General features: G+C 39.2%; 1 protein-coding gene across 4 annotated transcripts; it reads left to right on the forward strand.

Annotated features, from left to right (window-relative positions):
* The first annotated feature begins 5,720 nt into the window (after nt 1-5,720).
* LOC139145112 (solute carrier family 25 member 45-like) lies at nt 5,721-20,702 on the forward strand. 4 transcript variants are annotated; one of them, XM_070716066.1, is made up of 5 exons: nt 5,721-6,032; nt 8,183-8,224; nt 11,497-11,582; nt 12,974-13,214; nt 19,435-20,702. In XM_070716066.1, the coding sequence occupies exons 1-5, from the start codon at nt 5,990-5,992 to the stop codon at nt 19,920-19,922; spliced, it is 900 nt and encodes a 299-aa protein (XP_070572167.1). In that variant the 5' UTR covers nt 5,721-5,989; the 3' UTR covers nt 19,923-20,702. The 4 variants fall into 4 exon arrangements, with proteins under 4 accessions (XP_070572167.1, XP_070572169.1, XP_070572170.1 ...); XM_070716068.1 differs by having other exon boundaries at nt 5,727-5,867; XM_070716067.1 differs by lacking the exon at nt 5,721-6,032 and adding an exon at nt 7,996-8,076.
* The last annotated feature ends 1,025 nt before the right edge of the window (nt 20,703-21,727 follow it).

The following is a 21,727-nucleotide window of genomic DNA, read 5'->3' on the forward strand; positions in this document are numbered from 1 at the left end:
TCCATTCAGAGATTTTAAATATGATAACTCATAATTAAAAATGATACGACATGGTGATATTTACCATGTTTCAGGTGCAGCCAACGAACAATGCACTTTTAAAGGGGTCTTTACTGTGACAAGATATATTGTGCATGATGAGTAATGTGAACTGAATAATTTTAAGTCATTAGGGTAATTAATTAGCTGTTCATAATTTGCCCTCCCGCTGAAAATTTTTTGACTTACCCTCCCGCAGTCAAACTTCATTTTAACCCACTCCCCACTTATTTTTGCCTGTTTCTCCTCCCCACTGTCAATTTTTGAAGCTCCCCTGCCCTGTGGCGAAAAAAACTTGCCGATTCCCCTGCCCTGGAAAAAATCTCCCTCAGTATTAGTCATATCATTTCCCTGCAGACATGAAGCTACCCTATCCTGAGATGAAAAAGCCTGTCGATTTTCCCCTGCCTTGTGAAAAAATTTCCCCTGAAAATTAACATTCCCATGCAGACACATAATGCAGTGGCCTTCTACCGAAAAGACCATGGCTCAACTTACCCTGTCCCCGTTTTAAAAGTAGCATCCCTTCTCTCCTTTTTTTTCGCCAAGCCCTTTCCCCGGGGGACAATCAACCGATATCTGCCATGCCCGACAAAAAAACCCTAAAATGTGCTCCCCTGCCATCTAAAAATATGTCCCCTGCCAAAGCAAAATTAAAATTTCCCCTGCCCTCAAAAATTGCTCCCGGAATAGTTTTTTCAAAGAATAGCTCCGTTTGCTGCACCTGATGTTTTGAACATAAAATCCAGGAACCTCGAGTTTATCCCATTATGGGTTTATGAACCTCGATGAGTTGAAGTTAACCATGCTTTTGGTGAAGTAAGAATTTAATTATGATTATTCATCATTAAAAATGATACAATGTGGTAATGATGATAATATTGTGAAAAAAAGAGCTAGAAGCTCGAAATAATTTGATTATATAGCTCTGTAAAATTACTGTAAGAACCTTGATGTATCTGTCATATGAAAAGCAATATGTTAAGAACCTTAACGCATTTAGGGATTTTAAATATGATCATTCATAATTATGATACGACATGCTGATATTCACCATATTTTGAAAACAGGAAGCCAGGAACCTCGAGTTTATCCCATAAGAACCTCGACGAGTTTGAGTTAACCATGCTTTTGGTGAAGTAAGAACCTTGATGTTGGATATGGAAATCGGTAAATTAAGAACCTCAATGCTGTTAAGGTAAAGATGATAATTTATTTATCAATAATGATTAAAAATGATAATGCTGACCATAGGGATTTTCACAAAGTAGGTTAGCTATTATCATATATAGTAGATATGGAGATCCTACATCAAAATATCAGTAAAAAGTAAGAACTAGACTGTAGACAGTTCCTTGTTCCTTTTTTGTCTCACATTGGTGTTAACGTTGTCGCTCGAAGAGACGACAGTGGGGGGAATCGCAAGCGTAGCGCCGACGGAAGGCCAGAAGGCGCGAGGTGGGCATTCCGAAAGCATAACTATTACGGCACTCGCGGCTTGCACCTTCGGCGCTTCGCTTGCGATTCCACTCATCGTCGATTGCGAGAGACTACACCAATATGAGACAGAAAAGGCACAAGGAACTGTCGACAGTCTAAGAAAGAGCCTTGATGTGGGATGACAATTTGTACGATTTCCCTCATATGCATCTGATGCATTATAGTATCTAAAGATCAGCTTGGGTGTCTGCTGGCATAAACAACAAATCAGAGCGAGTTCTTACTGGCGTGGATAGAACTAAAAAGCATTCTCATATCTCCTACAATATATATCAAGGTCACGTGATCTTTTAAACGGTGGCGCTGTCGATATCAGTTGTCCTTTATCAGCAATCAGTTTCGCGGCACTCATTCTGGTGATTCGGGACCGGGAGTGGATGATGATACTGTGAATAGAAAAACCTAACGAACAACTTTCCCCATACAGCCCTCATAAAACGTAACTTCATACAAAGGTTGCTGGGTATAGGCCTATATACTGCTTGTTCGCAGATGTCATATAACCTTATTTGACCCGCATAAAGGTGCGGAATTGTGTTTTACTATCTTTATCTAGAATTTTAGAATGCTAAATAAGAATTGTCTAAGTCTAAATCTAAACTTAGAAAGTTTAACTAGAAGTCTAGAAAGCTAAATTAGATTAGTCTAAATCTAAATTTAAACTGAGAAAGTTAAGCTTCAATTAGCTTGATCTAAATATCGTTCTAAACTTTCTAAATTGTTTTGAACCTTCCTCGCTGGGTGACATTTTATTTCCAACGTTAACAAGATATCGGATAAAAACGATAATTATCGCTTTCTAAATACCGTTCTAAATTTATAAATTAGCTGAAGTCTAGAAGGGCTTGAAATGAAAAAGAATTTTCAAATAATATATCGGATAAAACGAAAATTATCGCTATTTAAATAGCGTTCTAAGTTTATGAATTAGCTGAAGTTTAGAAAGTCGGGCCTGAGGTGAAAATTTCTTCCAACGATGTATCGGATATAAACGATAATTATCGCTTTCTGAATAGCGTTCTAAATTTATAAATCAGCTGGAGTTTAGAAAGTCGGACTTGAAGCGGAAAAACTTTTAAAACGATATAGCGGATATTTACGACAATTATCGCTTTCTGAATAGCTTTCTAAATTTATAGATTACTGAGGTGAAGTTCAGAAAATCGAGTGCCGAGTGAGAAAAGTTTTCCAACCATCTATCGGATACTTATTTGTAGTAGGTTATTTAGAAAGCTATAATTATCGTTTTTATCCGATATATCGTTGGAAAACCTTTTTCACTTCAGGCCCGACTTTCTAAACTTCAGCTAATTTATAAATTAAGAACGCTACTTAGAAAGCAATAATTATCGTTTTATCCGATATATCGTTCGAAAATCTTTTCACTTCAGGCCCGACTTTCTAAACTTCAGCTCAGTTTTAAATTAAGGCTGCTAGTTAGAAAGCGATAATTATCGATTTTATCCGATATATCGTTGGACAACTTTTTTACACTTCAGGCTCGACTTTCTAAACTTCAGCTAATCTATAATTTAGAAAGCAATTTAGAATTATTGTTTTTATCCGAGATATAGTTTGAAAAATATTTTCACTTTGAGCCTGACTTTCTAGACTTCAGCTAATTTATAAATTTAGTGTAGAAAGCGATAATTATCGTTTTTCGCCAAGTTATCATTATCGCTTCCTTTAGTTCCCATAGAAATTACATGTATGTAGTTTATAAATGGCTTTAAGGAAGAGACACAATTCCAGACCTTACTGCAACATCGGCACCTAGTGCGTTGCGTCTTGAAACCACTATTTTGACTGCTTTATATAGATCAGCCCACATGGTCTTTGCTACACAACAAGTTATTAACTTATCCTTGCCTGTAAAGTATTTTTCAGACGATTTTAAAGTAAAATTAGTGATGAGCGTGAGTTACTAGTGTGTTTTCATTGCTCTGCCATTTGAACGAAACTTTAATTCTGACACCTACGGTAACGCAAGATTGAGAATGTTTAAAATTTGGATGAATATGAGCCTGTGGTTATAGATAATATTTCTGCCAAGCTTGAAGATTGCAAACCAACTCTAGAATATTTGGTAATTTTTTGAGAAATACCTAATTCTCGAGTTCTGCGTACACACAATTCAGCACAAAGATGGGCCAGGTCACGTTTAATAATAACAATAGGCAGGGGTCATGGCATATCCTGCCGCTCTCATTTGTGCATGTCTGAGGCCAAAAAAATAAATTGTGCTGTTCCATAACAATGGTTTCAAACATAGAGTAAGTAAGTAAGCAGGGATTTTTTTTGCATAATATTTTATTTTTTATATGCATTTTTCAGGGGTTCAGGGCGTCAAACACTAGCCACAACATTTCCAGAAAAACGTATCATACATATAAAAGGAATGAAAACATAAAAGACATCCTCGTTCAGGCAAAAATCAAACGCGAGGTAACGAACGCGTGATTTTACGGTTTTTTTCTTTCTGTTTTCTATTTCCCTGTTTACGTAGCTCTAAAAAGTTTAGGGTTGGAAGGTAAAAAATAGGGTAGTGGACTTGTGTCACCGCGAGTGCTCGGTTTGGCATGATTTTACAAAAATAACTAAAAGAAGATCTTGGAATAAAATCACCGAGCGGATGTAATTTATGTATGTGGTAATTGTCTTTTATTTTTTGAGCGCATCTTGTACGTTATTTTTTCGACAGGAAAAGTAATCTCCGGTTTACTGTGTATTCAAAAGTTAACTGACGTCGCTAAGTTGATAATGCCTATGCAAATGAGGGTTTGGCTGCCTGACTGTCATTGATGACCGACAAACTATGTCTTCCATACTTGTGAGCGTGCATGCATCAGGGAGCAAAACCTCCCACGCATACGGGGCAAACATAGGACTTTAATAGCACCGCGTCGGAAGGAGGTACTTGTTGACTAAGGGACTGGTCAGTTTCTTCGGCCTGGGGGGGGGGGGCGGTGGATTATTTTTTGCGACGAATTATTTTTGCCGACGTCAAAAAGTGGCTGACCCCCCCCCATTCCAAATTTTGAAAACAGGGTGACCCCCCTATTCCAAATTTTGAAAACAGGGTGACCCCCCCCCCCCGCACGCGACAACTGTAATATGTAATAATATAATACTGTAATATATATATATAAATATATATATATATATATATATATATATATATATATATATATATATATATATATATATTATATTTTACATACATTTCTATTTTAACAGTCATTCTGTGTTTCAATGAAATTGTTGCCATGTCAGTTGTAAGATAGGAATTTCAAAGTGTCAATCTTAAAGTTTGAATACAGTACATTTTGAATGAGCTGTGAATGTATTTCACACTTTCTATACTTAACCAGATGTCCTGAACTGTTGTACAGAAATGGATGTCAATCATTAATATCAAACAGGAAAAAGCAGTAAATCAAAAACTTTGTGATGGGTGTTAAGACTTGCCAGCCATCCAATTAAATCTCCTGAAGAACCATAGAGAGGCATTTTAGCCAAATCTGATGTGTGCAGAGTCTGAAATGACCTTTTCTTGTAACATTGATATTTGTGCATGTTGCTTTCTCATACTGAATTCTCATAGAGAGAACAGAAAATATCAGGAATTTGTCATGCTTTTCATATGAAATGCAGATTTCATAATAGTACACTTTCACTTAGCAAACATCAAGATACCTCTGGTATATATCTCTGATTTATTAAAGTATGGCGCCCGAAGGGCGCGGAGAAAAATATGAAACATCCTGATATCTCTGATATATATGTCTTGTATATTAAAGTCATGCACAGGAAGGGTGTGCTGCAAAATTTCTGATATATTAAAGTAAGCGCTCGAAGAGCACGCTGAAAATATTGAACATACATATATCTCTGATATATGTATGCCTGATATGTTAAAGTTGGGCGTGCTGAAAAATATGTCTGATTATTAAAGTTACGCGCCCAAAGGGCGCGCCGAAAAATGCAAGTGGATGAAATTTGTGGCTGACACGATGCATTTTGGGCAATGATGAGCCTGTGTCGAAATTCAAAACACACTGACCCCCCCCCCCTATTGGCATTTCAAAACATGGTGACCCCCCCTATCACCAAAGTCAAAAACAGGGTGACCCCCCCCATGAATCCACCGGCCCCCCCAGGCCGAAGAAACTGACCAGTCCCTAAGTCCAGGCCGCTACTAAGTCTACGCCTCACACTGCATTTCAGGCGCCCGTGGGTTGGGTGATCTGCTAGATCGATCGATTTTCTGCTCGATCTATCGATCCCGTACTCGATCTGCCCGCCACTACAACCTAAATACCCCAAAGGTGTGTAACAATCAATCAATCTATACATGACCTCGGGTTTTCAGTTCAACTGACCGTGCGCTCACACGCGCTTCGTTGAACTTGATGACTTCGGATGAGGTGACCAAACGAGTGTAATAATTATGGTGTTCTTGTGGGCGGATTTCATTGCTGGGCTTGTAGGAGGTAAGTAAAAAATTGAAGGCACGAAGCAGTCCGTAAGCGCAAAGCCACAAGAACCACCTGATTCAGTGGTCGCCACGATCATGGTGATTCCAATGGCGTTGGTTTGCAATGTACATGATGCACCAGGTAGACACTCACAGTCATACGGAACATGCACGCACAGTCCGATTGTAGTTACTCACAGGGGCCGACTGCCATTTTCTCGAGGCATGGTGTAATATTACCACAGGCGGCGAGTATGGAGCATGCTATGCTAGCTCCAGTGCTGTCGGTCCAGGTTTTCCCGTCGGAGCCACATACCCAGGCAAAACCTCGAGCTACAGCAGTGCAGCACTGCAGTGCAACTGGGGTGGGGGTACAGGTCTGAGACTAAAACGAAGGACAGTGAACGCGACTACTAAGGATGATATTTCTGAATACAGAAAGGATGAGTACGGTATTTTCATTACAGAATTGAGTGAAGGACAGCGTAACCTCTCAAGATATAATTAAAGGGTCATGTACTTATCCGTACAAAATAGGTCGAAGGCCAGCATTTTCACCTAACAATGGGTTGAAGGACGCATGTTCGCTGCAAAATAGTGCGGACACCCGGCGAAGGACAATGCTATTTAATGGTGCAGAATATGGTAAAGGGCGGTAGTTTCACTGTTTAGAGTGAAGAACCATGTTTACAACGTTAATAGAATAGGATGCAGGACAATTTTCACTATAAAATATAGTCAGAAGGACAGTATTTTAACTGTATAAATGGGATAAGGACAATGCAATCAGTGCAGATATGATGAAGGACAGGATTTTTCACCACCAAATTGCAAAGAAAGATTGCCCTTCGCCTAATTACGAACAGAACATATTGTTTTGTCACTCATTTAGGGTTTCTGTTCGCCCTTCACAGTGCTTCGTTTTCCCTCCCTGCCCTTTCCCCTCGTCTTTGCTAGGGGCAATGTATGAGCACGACGGCAATTGCTAGCTAAGCAGCCAGCATTCAGGTAACTGCATTGGTACAACTACAAATCTCCTGATGGGACGAAGTGTGAGACTGCGAGTAGCTGTGCTTCCAACGGAAAGATGCGAAGAAATGACATGTTACATGCGTTATAAGGGCAACTGAAATGCCATGGCAACAAGTGATTCACTGTACATACTATAGTAGAAAGTCAAGCATATACATGTATTTTAACCTCATAGTCATAGCATGGACGTAGCTTCTACCCTATTGTCATAGTGATTGGTCGTAAATTTATAATTAAGCTTATAAAGACTTGGATGGCAGTGTTCAGTTTTCGTTAATTTTTGCTGTGAGCTAAGTTGGCCAACAAGTCTCAAGAATGATCCACTGGCTAAAGAGGTCAATTTGATTTAAATCAGATGCAGCGATGCAGCTAGTTCTAGCAGGGCTATCCTTCCAGGAGGCAAAGCTGGTAACATTCAGCCCTAGCTGCCATGCAGAACCACATTACAGCATATTGAAAACTTCACTTGACTATTCGAGTTGTGAGTTTTGTAAATTAAATTTGGTTCTGAGAGAGGGTGGCCACAATAAATTTCCCGAATGTAAGTTTTGCAAATTACAGTTTTCAAAGGTATTCAACAGCATTTTCAGTCTATTGCAAAAAGCTGTCCACCTCACTATTTGAACGCTAATTGGCTTTTGCCACACTAGCAACTGGAGTATTAAAAAACTGCCAATCTGGCAATATTAAAAATTCCATGTTTGGCCTGCTTAAAGTTGTCATAATACTCAGTGAATACTATTATTTAAAATACTAATTACCGTACTAGGTTTGTTTGAGTCCAACACCCTGCAAGTTGGCCATGGAATTTGCCTGTTGTGACAATGATAAACATGTATGGTTCGTCATGATTCCATTCACAAGTAAATGAAGTGTGTACTGTTTCAGCCAGACACCTTGTTAATTAATTCGCTTCCTTCAGCAAGCATATTAATGAGCAGGAAAGACAAAGTTCATCGCTACATTTGATTTATAATTAAGTCACATTGATGTCTGATTCACTTTTAATCCGTTCACTCCAATGCTCGGTGAGTAGGTCCATACTCACCATTTTCAAGAATGGATTTGGTCCAAACCATGGTGGTCAAAGGATTAAAGTAAGAACTTTTATCATCGTTTGATTTTAATATTCAGGTGGAGCTGGCGTCGTGGTTGGACACCCACTGGACACTATAAACAGTCTGAAAGGAGGGTACTTCATTTGCATGCATAATTAGGGATTTAGTTCAAATTCGAACAGCGCCCTCTAGCCAGTGAGTGACGGTTATGGCATTTTTTCGCCAGAATTTTATCCGCAGATATCTCAACCTTCGTTTAGCATCCGTCCAGTTTCCAGTTAGCGGCTGAATTGTACTCTTAGTTAGTGTTCGCCGATGATTTTTTGTGGGGTTTTATCGATTCGTTTTGCGTTAACCTTATTTTCATGGTTTTCGAGCGACCGAAAATGCCGTTCACTAAACACTGCCGCAAAAGCATATCCAAAGTCAAATTTCCATGAGAAGTAGGGAGGGGACGTATCTTGAGTAGGTCTATACGATCTGAAAAAATCTCAGTGGCTTAAGCCTCCGTTTTGAAACACGTCTCGTTGAAGTTGACTATGCAGCGACGTTCATGTGTTAAATCTAACATGGCGACATACAGCGCAGCGTGAGTGTACACGTATAGACTCTTTCGGCTCTTTCTCGGTCCTCACCGGCTAACTTGGCAGATTTTTTCGGTTCTATTTATGTTTTCAATGATTGTGACGAGGAAGCAAGACTGCAAGCTTGTGTTACCTCACTGGCCAACACAATCTGCCTGGCTGGCTTCTCGGTAAAGTCGTGGACAGCGCAAATGTAAAAAAAAACACTACGGTGACAGAAGAAGACAGTTTATACTGTGTCTGCGGCCGTACACGTAGTATAGTGGTAGACACCCGTCGTACTGACTAGCAGCGCTGTTTCGTTTATGAGTGATTTTTTCCGTTTTCGCATTCTAGTAGCTAGCAAGCATACAAAAACTGTAGGAAATAACATCGACAGCAAAAAATATCCATGGATAAATACGGCTACCCTGTATCCCGCACACGAGTACGTGAATATAGATGCGGCTAGAATGATAGCCGGTAAACAGCTGCGCGCTGCGGCAATACCTGCTAGCATTACCGTGCGTGCTTGAGACTAGCACATTTTATTAACTCATGTAACTAGCAAAAATTTGTTTTTTTTGTAAAGTATTGATGGTCATAATGTGACATTAATAAATACTTTATTTATATATAACATCAGTGACCCGATTATTGGAGTAAACTTTGAAAAAAATGAAAGATTAATCGTGTAACGCCCGCGCCGTGTGAACGACAAGTGGTTTGGTTGCGGTAAACAGCGTGGAGTGTACGTAGCGTAACGGGTGTTCGTATACTCATAGACCCTCGAGATCTACGTATACAGCGATATGGTAACTGCATGCCAACATTCAACACTGCCGCAAATACATGTCCATGGTCGCACGGTCATGAAAATTTCACCAAATGTTGATAATAGTTAAATGAATATTTTCTGAAATTTTCGGCTTGGCTTAAGACCTCTAAGGTCATTATCGAGCTGTTTTACGAAAAAGGTGAAGTTTACTTCCGCATTTGGCGGGTCGACCTCGCCACCCACTTTGTAGCGATTTAAATAAAATCTTCTCAACTTTTGTGAGTTTACCCTAGGAAAACAGATCATTAGTATGTATGCTACAACTGAAAGCAAAAATTATAGTTCTAGCTATTGTACGTTTTGCTGCACGTCGATATTTAAAGACCACCCTTTCGCTAGTTCTCGCATTCCAGACCTCGAACGTGCATGCGACGCGAGCGGCGAAGCCGCGAGCAGCGAGTAACCGCAGGTTACGAGGTCTGGCAAGAACCAACTGCTCAGGAATGTGATGACGTCAAAAGTGGGCTGTCTTTCCTATGCTAATAAGTATAACTTTGGACCACCGCATACAGACGGCCATATACACATTTTCACTGTACTTGTCCACCACGTTTCACATATCTGCGCCGAAAAAACACTCAAGCAAAAATCAAAGGCGAGAATTTATTTGTGAGGCCATTTACCACCAGCTCATCGGCAGTTGAATGGGGCCAAAATCTGAGCTTCGTTTGAACGGAGCAAAATGAAAAAGCAAGCTCCATAGAGGATGTCAACGATCAACAAAATGCAATCGCAAGCAATGAAGCAAGGCCAAATCTGGTCGGCAAATTCACGGAAACGTCGTCTCCTTCCAGATAATCTATCATGGCTACCTCCTGCTTCGGTTTCAGGCTGTCCATCACCACTTCTTCAACGGCATAGATCATTTTTGCAGATTTTTTTCATAATGGTTACTGGGGATAGCGTAACCGTGATTTCATGAAGCCGTACTGTCTGAGGTCAACGTAAGGCAGTTTACTTCGAATGAAACATTTCTGGATGAAGACACAATCATTCAGTCAAATTCAAAAGGCTATTTTTAGACGCTCCACCTACAATCATGAATAAACAAGAGATGTACTCTTTCATCCAGCCGATTTTCGAAGCATTCTATTGGACAGTATATATAGCACGTCGGTTCTAGCCAGACCTCGTAACCTGCGGTACTCGCTGCTCGCGGCTTCGCCGCTCGCGCCGCACTCAGGTTTCGAGGTCTGGCATGCGAGACTACCTTTCGCCGTATTTTATCCCTCACTGCAGTGGCGGTCAGTGTAACGAAAACGAGGCTCTACAACACGAACTTTATGCAAATTTCATAGGCTCCTTTCAGACTGAAAGGTCAGTACAAGGTATCACCCAATTGATATCCACACGCTATTGTGCGTGTATCAAACATGGATAATTACAAGATGTTAGTCGATCGTAGATGACCAATCGCCGCTGCCAGATTAGCAGGTCATCCTCGACTTTAAATGAGGCAAAGTCTATGTTTTGGTCATAATTTTTGACATGTTGAAGTGAAATGCCTCAAATGGATGTGTTCCGTGGTATTCCAAATATGGCAATCCAGTTGTGTCTTAGTTGTATTGTTACTCTCTGAATATTAAATACATTACATGAATCAACTGGACTTACCAGTATTCGGGATCAGATTTTTCCGGATGATATAACAATTACAGGGGAGTTATTGTCTACTGTTTTCCATTGAACCAACAGCTAACATTGTTCAGTAGCAGACTGTAGTTCGAAAAAAATGAAATTAATTTCCATACGGAAGAATGACCTGTCCGATGATGCCAGGAAAAGGAAATGACATGTAGACATATGTAAGCTGCTGCTGTTCAGCCAAGTTTTTCTCTACAATATTGTAGCTTGACTACTGTGCATGATCATCTGAATGAATGAATAATTTAAATTACTGGAATGAAATCAGACTTGGAAACTTTTTTATAATGCACCAATTTCCGTCAAGACAGTGAAAACAAGTTGAATGGTCTCGTCTTCTTATTCAGGTCAGACTTCAGGTACAAAGTCTTGGTGCTGTGCAATATAAGGGTATCTTTGACTGCATTTACAAAATGCTCAAACGTGAATCGGTAAGTGCCGTTCTCCTTGAAACCAAATCCATTTTTATTTCTGAGCTATGGGCAGTAGTTGGTGAAAATGCATGTTTTACATTTTTTAAGCTAACGTACCACGGGCAATTGTATGCGATTGTGCATTATAGAACCCAAACGTGTGAGGCAAACGTGCATGACTAAACACAGTAAAGGTCTGCACGTTAGACATTTTAGACACGTTAGGTCTTTAGATGGTAGGTTGGCACGTTACACGATAGGTTTGCACGATTGGCATTATAGAATTTTACTGATGTTGATAACCTAAAATTCTACCATGCCAATCGTGCAAACTTCTCGTGTAACGTGCCGACCTAACGTGTACGGACCTAACGTGTCTGACATGTCTAACGTGTATATATCATTTTAAGGTCTCAAGATAAGTCGAATTGTACCATGCCAATCGTGCAGTCATGATATACACGTTAGTACATTTTAGATACGATAGGTGCATGTTTGGTCTGCACGATACACGATAGGTTTGCACGATTGGCGTGATAGAATACACGATAGGTTTGCACGATTGGTATGATAGAATTGGACTTATAATAATACACGTTAGACATTTTAGACACGATAGGTTCGTACACGATTAGGTCTGCACGATACACGATAGGGTTGCACGTTTGGCATTTAAGGCACGTAAGTTCCGACCTAACATGTCAAACATGCACGACTAATCTCAGCTTTCAGTGGACCTACTGCTGGGAAGCCAATACTCAAAGGGATACAGGTACATGTATTTGCAATGACCAGCTGTAATGGTAAATTTCTGTCATTATTCATTGTGAACGACATGATTATTTTGTGATTACTGTTAGAACAATGGGTTTTTATCATTATAATAGGAAGTTACAAATCCTTCCTTTTTTGAAATTAACTTGCTCTAGCTGTTCGATTCAATTTATTTTAGTGTAAACTTGATCACCAGTAACAATTACATGTGAGAGTTGCCCTCCCGCCCCCGTCCATGGCATACATATCATTTTGTTCATACTTGTCTTACTCCGCGGCATAATTTTGATTTCTAGAATTGCTTTGAGGGTGGTAGAAAAAACTGAGAATTGTTTATATTATCACAATGATTTTATCAAGAATGCATCGGGCAGTATTATCTGGTACATTTCAGTCTACAAAACAAGAGTCTTTGTTCAACTGTCCTTTTGTAATGATCTTTTCTTTTCAGCACAAGTATAATCATTTCCTTGTATTTTCAGGTTCAGTGAAAATGCAATATTTCTTCAGAAGTACATGCGTATAACCTACAGGAATGTTGTTTCAGCTTCATTTAGTCATGTTGAAATTATGCAAAATACGAAATCCCAACTCGTTGTCACTGATGATGAAATATCCGGTAACGCCTCTTGTAGGTTTTTGGTTTTTACAAAGGAATGGGCTTCCCTCTGGCAACAATCGGCATCCAGAATTCCGTTTGCTTTGGTGTCTATGGCAACACACTCCACTGGCTGAAGGCTTGGCCAAATGACAGCAAGCCAGTAACAAATACCAACATCTTTATTTCTGGCTGCGTTGCCGGGTTTGTGCAACTGAGCATAGCATGCCCAGTGGGGCTGGTCAAGATTCGCCTGCAGATGCAGACACATGGCCGAGGTAAATAAATCAAGATATTATCTACCGTACATATCAAATATTATTACATGCTATCGACCAGTTTCTGCCAAATCTGCCAAATCATTACGACAGTCCTTTCTAGAATCAAGGTCTCTCCGCCTCTGGTCTGAAAAATAACCACCGTCAACGGTAATAGGTGCGCATTACATCCCTTCTTCTGAACTTAAATATGGACTGATGCCATTAGGAAATGAAATGCAGAATCAGTCGCCATTATTGTCAGTCTACTAGCATTTTCAGGTTTTGTTAAAGATCTGAAATTAATTCTTACCACTTTTCAATTGTAATTCCACTCATCATGAATTACTGTCATTGGTAGAAGTAAACTGAGAAATTACTTATCAGAGAATGTTACTATTTTTGATCATTTATATTTTAAAGAGTCATGTCTATCCATCAAGTGGTATCATGTCTTATGTCAGACAGCATCTGCTGGTGGACAACTGCGTCACTTTGGGCAAAATCACAGTAGTGGGAGAGTTGCAAGATACTGGCAAGGTGCTGGCAACTGACTCCTCTTTTGTCAAGTAAATACAACTAAAGTTGCACTCCGTTTTTGCCTTTTGTTAACAAGTAAAGTGTACCTTTCTACATTTTGACTGAAGTCCATGTGCACTGGATCAACCACAGTTTTTCTGTTGTTTATTGCATTTTTTGTCAAAACAGAGTTTTATTGACGAGGCCATTTTCATTCAGAATAAAAATTGCACTGATGGTATATTAAGTTCAAGTGCAGAACGAAGTTAATATTGATACCAAATACAGAACTAGAAGATAGCTCAAAATTAAAACAATTTTCTCTTTTACTGGCAAAAATAGTCAATGATTTGACTTCTGTTGTTTCAAATGTGGCAGAAATAAGAAGTATATCACTGTTCTTCATAGAGGTGCAATAGTATCAGGCGCTTGCTAAATTGATGAATATTTGCACATTTACACACCGGGGAGATTGGCAGACAAATACTCAAACTTCCAGATATAGCAAACTTTGTAATGGCAGTTTGTTTACTGGCACCCGGTAATGGGAGAATAGAAATTCGGCAATTTCCAGACTGGTGGTGGAGAGACTATGATAGAAAGAAAGGTTTCATAAAAGAGAAAAGAAAAACGCAAGTATGGCCAGCCATCTTTCCACATGTTGATATCAGACAAATATAAGTGATTACTAAGATACTACATCTGTCGATAACTTGTAATCTTCTCATTAATATTTTAGCAGTTATAGCTGACATGGTGCCCTTGTTGTCTGATTTTGACAAATATACTGCAAGCTGAAGATGATCTTTTATGTGCTCACTCCTTTTGAAATACATAACATCACTTCCTCATTTTGACGACCTGAAATCTGTTCTCTTTGTCACACTCCCATGAATTTTACTGTCTTGCTTTAATTTGTGAGTGCATAGATTGATTGCATACTATAGTGTATTTAACCTCTTTGGAATTTCTCTTTATAAGTTGAAATTTGCTATCACTATGGCAAATGAATTCGTGAACATGTTGGGAATAGCATGATATAGTGCAGGATATTTCACAGCCTATAAGCTGATCGTATACTTCTTCCTGTAGTGCCATGCTGTAAACAAAGCTTTAGTAGCAATGCTAAGGTGTCTTTGTTGATGTTAGATATTTTGTTTGTGCTTTGTGATGCAACCCTGCTTGGCGTCCTGTCTTAGAACAGCTGTACAGTTCAATACAAGCGGTGTGACTTTTTCACCGGTAACTAGAATACATTCCAACACAGGCGGGCCAATGTTTCTGGTAACTTTTACGCATATCATTCTGTAGATTTAATTAGATACTTGCTACAATTATGTAGCTGGTGGCGTTCCCCTACAAGTTTGTTGAGGTGAAAGCTGTGGAGTGCATCTCTTCAGCTGTTGAGTGGCCCGACATTCAGTTAACTACAGTGTTAAATGATCACGGATTGCCCTTGACATACTAATATTTCAGTTTATATATATATATATATATATATATATATATATATATATATATATATATATATATATATATATATATATATATATATAATTGCTACCGTATCTCTAGCGATGGAAACAAGCTATTATCTGTGTTTTCGTCAATAACTACATGATGAGACGGATTTGAGAGTATCAGAACCTGCGACCTATGATGGTTACATTTTAAACGTACTTTATCCTCGCAATCCCTTGTTCACACTGGGATGCCTATGATAACAAGCTGTGTTAGTATCACTCAGCATCACAATAATAATTATTGTGCAACCCACTCAAAGTTAGCAGATCTTGCCTGAAAAAGCTCTGCCATCACCATCTACATTTGTTGAGTTTACAGCAACAAAGTAGAATTTGACTGTTAGGGAGGTACTTTGCAGCCAAAAGAGCTTTACAATTGACTTGCATCCATTTCGCCTGGCTTGCGATTATTCCTCACCATTGATTGTAACAAGAGTTAAAAGATATGGTTATCATGCTATAAAAGATTAATTCTTACATTATGCAAAAATAGCTTTTTAAATGCAATATAAAGCGGCTGGTATTTTCCATTGACTTGCATCCATTCTAAACATTTCACCTACCTTGCTCTTCTTCCTCAGCTTTGATGGTAACAAGAGTTAAAAGATACGGTTATATCAGCTTTATCCTTACATATCGGCTTAGCACATTGAGCACGAAATTCACATAATCCTTTTGATGATATCAGCTAGACAAAATACTAATAACGTAAACCATTCAACTCTAATGCACTAAAATGACAACCATGCAGGGATTTCGGTCTTCCACTAGTGGCTTATATGTTTGGAGATTTCTCATTGCTATGAAAAGATTTTATCAGCACAACACACACAACAATTTACACTTACACACACTGTCAATCACTATACATACTGCGAGTGTCAAGAGTTTTTTGTATATTCTGTACGTGCACCAGGCGGACAGTTTGAGTACGACTGGAAAGGTCTTCCCGTGAATCTAAAGGTTTTATGAATAAATATGGTTGAATTTATTTTACCATCTTCAACACCGTGATGAAGACAGAGATAAGTCTGATCTGAACATTTCCGTTGGAATTTTACCGCTTTTGATATCATCTGATAACTTCAGTGTAAAGGTAACCATCGAGTTGACACCTTACCATCAAAGCCTCACTGACTTCCACTCCTGTGCAATTCATTTGAAAAATAAAATTATCATGAGGTTGGTCTTATCTTATCATGTGTTTGAACTTATATCACAAGTTTATAAACGCTTTACATTGATGCCATCCTTGTGGCTCCAAAAGTGTTTACAGAGTATTTGAACTATTGAGGAGCTCAGCTTCCAAGGTCTCAATGTAGTTTGGAATGTACTGGGTTACACTCTGTATGTCTGTCCATTCATTTTTTTGCGGTCTATGATTTTACAAAACTGTAGTCCATTTGCATTGACAATGACATCGAAAACAACAACAACATTAAGACATGGTGGTAGCCTCCATGATGAATTTAATTATAGTCAGTCGAAGCGAAACGCGCATTTTAACACCCCCTTCCCCTCCAAATCTACGACCGAACATACCGATCCGGTACAGTCGCTTTGGAATATATGCTGACCCTGAAAACGACCGTTTGGTTTGTGTACATGTACACGTGTTTTTACACATGGAAATGGCATGTCGTGTTTGGAGGACTGGTAAGGTTTTGACACACCGGTTGTCTCAGTAACATTTGGACTTCTGTTATGAGAATTAAACAAAACCTGTAAGACATGAACATTGTATCTGTCAGTTCAAGGTGAGCAAGTAACGAAGTAAGCGTCATCACCCGATCTTGTAAAGGCTTTAGGATACGTGTGTCCGAGGACGGCTCAAGGTTTCTTCTTTCTTGCCGCAGGCTTTTTGTACACAATCACGTCTATTTAGCTCGAAGAATTTTACATGATCCATCCTTGAATGTCCAGACCTGTGGGACCCAATAGCCACTATATGGCATCATATTAAACACCTATTGCCTGGTCATGAGGGCTATAGCGCCCGTCTATTACCCCAAGGGGCCGTGTGTTACCAGAAACACATCACAATTCCCCGAGGCCGTAGGCCGAGGGGTATAGCGATGTGTTTCTGGTAACACACGGCCACGAGGGGTAATAGACGAGCGCTATAGCCCGAATAAAGACCAGGCTATAGGTGTTTTATAACACATCACATGCTCATGTTGTATTGTTATATAGTTTTTAATGTGTTTTGATATTTTGCACGGCAACAATCAATATTGTGACCAGTTTACTGGGCGATGTTTCCACAGCAGTTTCAGTAGTCTGGCAGAGACCCTGCGATTCGCGTTCTCCCTTGTTGGAACACGCGCCCTTCAGAGACGCGACGCGAATCCCAGGGTCTGGACGTTCTTGCAAGCGACCGGTCGGATTCCTGCCTGATCCGGGTACTTTATAGAGCTCCACACGTCCGTTAATCAAATAAAAAATGACAAGTACCATGGCCAAATAAACTTTAAAATGAAAAATAAAAACATACCACGTATATAGGTCTACCGGCTACTAGTACATATTCTCTCCGCCCAGTTAGATAGGTGTTTCTTTTGAGGTCACTACCTTATGAATATTCATACCCTTGCAAGAACGGACAGTCGCTGTGTCTGGCAGCGCGTGCTCACAGCTGCACAGCGTAGTCTTCGAATGCAGGCCCGTCGTGGGCGCGCACAAAACAAGGCACAGCGACTGTGGAGAGTCTACAGTTTCAGTTGTACGTGTACCACTTTCTTTCAAAAAATATTCAAAGCATACTTAGTGACATCCTTAGTTGTACTTTAATCTTTTCCGTCGATGAGCTGTGGAAGTTCATACGCTGTTGGGATGTTGGAAAATGTTGGAAAATTAGTTTTAGAGAATGTGTCGTCACCTATCCCGGATGTACATCACGTTCTAGTCACCCGCCATTGTTGCAAAGCTGCAGACGACACTACGGTCACGTGACCGGGCACTTTTCCAAATTTGGTCAGCTCTATCTCCCTAGGGAAATAGCTTTTCAAAAAATACCCTCTTGCGTCACTTTTATCGATTTGGTGGGGACTAGACGTATCTATTTTCTCGTCACGTGACGTATTCTGGCGAATGGCAACACGGAATGAGCATGTGGCGTGTTATAAATACTGCTAGTTTTCAATCGGATTCGAACCCACAACATACGGCATCAGTCGCCTAGAAATAAAGTTAATTAGCAGAGACATTTAGCTGTAAGCTTACAGTATACCGGTATGAATATGGAAGAAAGCAAAAGTTACTCCATGGTGAAATATAAAATGAGAAGGCAGTAGACTACAGAAAGATAAACCATTTGGTTAGTGGTTGTAAAATTAATACACTGGGTTACATGATGTTCAACTAAAGTTTGTATAGGCTGCCCTTAAACAAGAAATCAAAGGTTTTGGGCTTTTCTGAGATTTGAAATAAAAGGATTATGTTACATATCAGTTTTTAGTGGAACATGCTTAATTATCTGTCATTATCAATTTACTCGTTTTTGTTCGTCCAAGGCAGACCAATATATCACAACGTGAAACAGCTACTGACATTCCCTAATCAAATTTCAGGCAATTTTTTTAACTTCAAATGCAAACAGTCTAGCATATATCCACGATGCAGATCAAGATAGAGAAGTTCTTGATAGAAATAGCAATGTCGTTAACAAAAATGTGTGCAAGAATGTGGTGACTTCGCATTCCAACCCGCTTTGCTGTACAGTGCCAGAAATGCTGCATAAGACCCGCAAGTACCACGACACCTGCATACTTAAGCATCTGCATGCTTCTATTATGTTGTTACGTAAAACACATCGGCTGTACTGTACATGTACGCTCAGTTTCACTTTTTGATTGAACTAGATGCAGTGACATTCAACAGAATCAGAGGAATATTCTGTAGTTTACGACGAATTTTATCAGCATAAACAAAACCTCTGACCTGTAAGACAAACTTGTCATAAATTCTCTGAAACGAAAATTACTGCGAGATGTCAACATAAATTACATGAACAAACAATCTGTGCCAAAAGATTAACCAGTACTCATCTATTTGCTCTACTTAAATGTTGAAAAATAGAAGAGTAAATTGTTGTTGTGTGTATAAAATACATGGTATAAAGTCACTGTACTTGCAAAAGAGTAAAATTGAGAAAAAGTGGAGAGCATACAAGGCAGTTGTTATCCATCATTGCATTCCAGGTACACCATGTCTAGAGAAAGTTATGCCGAGATACAGAGGGCCAATCCATTGTCTTGTCGACACCTTGAAAACAGAGGGTATTCCAGGCTGCTACAGGGGACTGTCCATCATGATTTTCAGAGATGTACCTGCGTTTGGTTTATATTTCCTTGCCTATGATGTGCTGTGTAGGAAACTGACACCAGAAGGACAGAGCCATCCCAGTAATGTAGCATTGCTAATCGCTGGGGGTCTGGCAGGATCTGCAACATGGTTCTGTATCAGTCCACTAGATGTTTTGAAAAGCAGATGGCAAGCGGATGGTGTAAAGGAACAGAAGTATCACAGTATATTACACTGTATCAGGGATAGTTACAAAACTGGTGGATATCGAGTGTTTTTCACCGGACTGACAATTAACTGTATCCGTGGATTCCCTGTTAATGCTGTCATTTTTGCTGTTTACTCACTTATGCTCAGAGTTCTTGAGGGAAAAACAACTCAGTGAATTTTTGTACTAAAAAAGCTTCAAGATGCACTTTCACCATGTTGACATGTGGATTTTAGAATATCAAATGTGACTTTGGGGATAGCAAAGTGCCAAATTTTCCATTCTTTATTATAGCAGAATTTTCAATTATTTTGTAGCTTGGTTGTCAGTGACGTGAAACTTATCTAATAGGTGGATGTGTTGGGGCGTCCGGCCGGCATCCGGCGCCCAGCGTCCGTCAACTTTTTCCAATTAAAGCTTTTTCTTCAAAACAGCCTGTCCGATTCCTTTAATATTTGGGGTACAGATCACCAGGGATGACCTTAATCAGATTTGTTCAAATTGTGATGAAATATGCAAATTGTATTTTTAACGCTAATTTTGCTTTTAGGCAAAAATCTCCTCCTCAACGGCTTTTCCGATAGATTTTATATTTAATAAACAGGTCCCTAAGAATGACCTTATTTAGATTTGTTCAAATTGTGATGAAATATGCAAATTTGTATTTTTTAAGACAATTTTTGTCAGTTTGGTCATAAAATCTTTTAAAATCTTCTTCTTCAAAACTACTGGTCAGAGAGCTTTTATACATAAGATTGAGGTTCCAAGGTATAACCTACTACAGACTTGTTCAAATTATGCATAAATATGCAAATTTGTATTTTCCAGGAAGTTTTTATCATTTTTGGTCAAAAATTGTTTTCACCTAAACCACTTGTCTGATAGCTTTGATATTTGGTATACACGTTCATAGGGATGATCAAAATATGATATATTAAAATAATGACGAAATTGCAATTTTTGTATTTTCGGGGTTGCCTTCTTTGGTCAAATGTTTAAAGAATTTTGCTGGTCTGATAGCTTTGAAAATTGGATACACATGTTTTCCATTGATATTCTCAAACGGTCTTTTTTCTTCGTTTTTTGATTTAATCATTTCAAAGCCACTATTTGAGCTTTTTCGTGAAAATCTGTATTTGTCATTTTTCTCAAAAGCACTGATTCAATCATTTTGATGTTTGGCATTAGTGTTCGTTTAGTTCAAGTGTAGTCAGAAATGTGTATATTGTGGCGATATATGCGTTGTATTATTTTCAAATAATATTTTTATCCGTTTTTGTTGATTTTTTGGTAATTTTGCTAGTTACCGTGTGTGCATGTGTGGATCAGAGGAGTTCAAGAATCAAAACCGACACCGACTTGTTCTCAGTCTGGTCCGCTTGGTTTCTTTTAAACTTTTCCTCGTGTATTTGAAAATGTCTTGTAATTTGATTTTGATAGTGATGATACTTTCGTCGATCTCGCGCATTTTTGGCACGGAAGGCTCCTTTCATCGACTAATGAACGACGACCGGCGTAGACTGTACCTACCGGATACCGGCGAACCGATTAGTTTGACGGCGGACCTTTCAGGGCTGCAAAAAAAAAACGAGGTATAATTAGTGTGGTCGCTTTGTGGACCATTAGGGACCGTCTCAGTTGTCGCACAACTTCATTAAACGAAATTATTTCGTTTACATCAACCCCCCCCCCCTAAATGAAAGTTCAAAAGTGCGAAATGTTGATGCCTGCCCGAAAGTGCAATGTTGCATTTTGCTATAATTACTGAAGGATATGATTCCCCTGACCACATTACATCGTAAAATAATCGATCAAGTTTGAGTACTAACCACCGTCAGCATGACACGAACGAGTTGGAAACAGTTAGAGCATAATTTGTTGGTACGAGTGTGCAGTTTTTGTTTATTTTTCCACACAATGTAAAGAGAACTTGTAATCACCAAATAAAAGTGCGAAAGTGAAGTTCACTAACTGAATGGAAG

This window comes from Ptychodera flava, chromosome 12, assembly GCF_041260155.1.
Source record: "Ptychodera flava strain L36383 chromosome 12, AS_Pfla_20210202, whole genome shotgun sequence".
Classification (NCBI taxonomy): domain Eukaryota; kingdom Metazoa; phylum Hemichordata; class Enteropneusta; family Ptychoderidae; genus Ptychodera; species Ptychodera flava.

What these genes read in the sequence shown, in the direction of transcription:
- LOC139145112 (XM_070716066.1), top strand. Translation starts at nt 5,990, where the DNA reads ATGGTGTTCTTGTGGGCGGATTTCATTGCTGGGCTTGTAGGAG. An exon ending in ACACCCACTGGACACTATAA is followed by an intron (nt 8,225 to 11,496) that starts ACAGTCTGAAAG and finishes GTCTTCTTATTC; the next exon opens with AGGTCAGACTTCAGGTACAA. An exon ending in AAATGCTCAAACGTGAATCG is followed by an intron (nt 11,583 to 12,973) that starts GTAAGTGCCGTT and finishes CGCCTCTTGTAG; the next exon opens with GTTTTTGGTTTTTACAAAGG.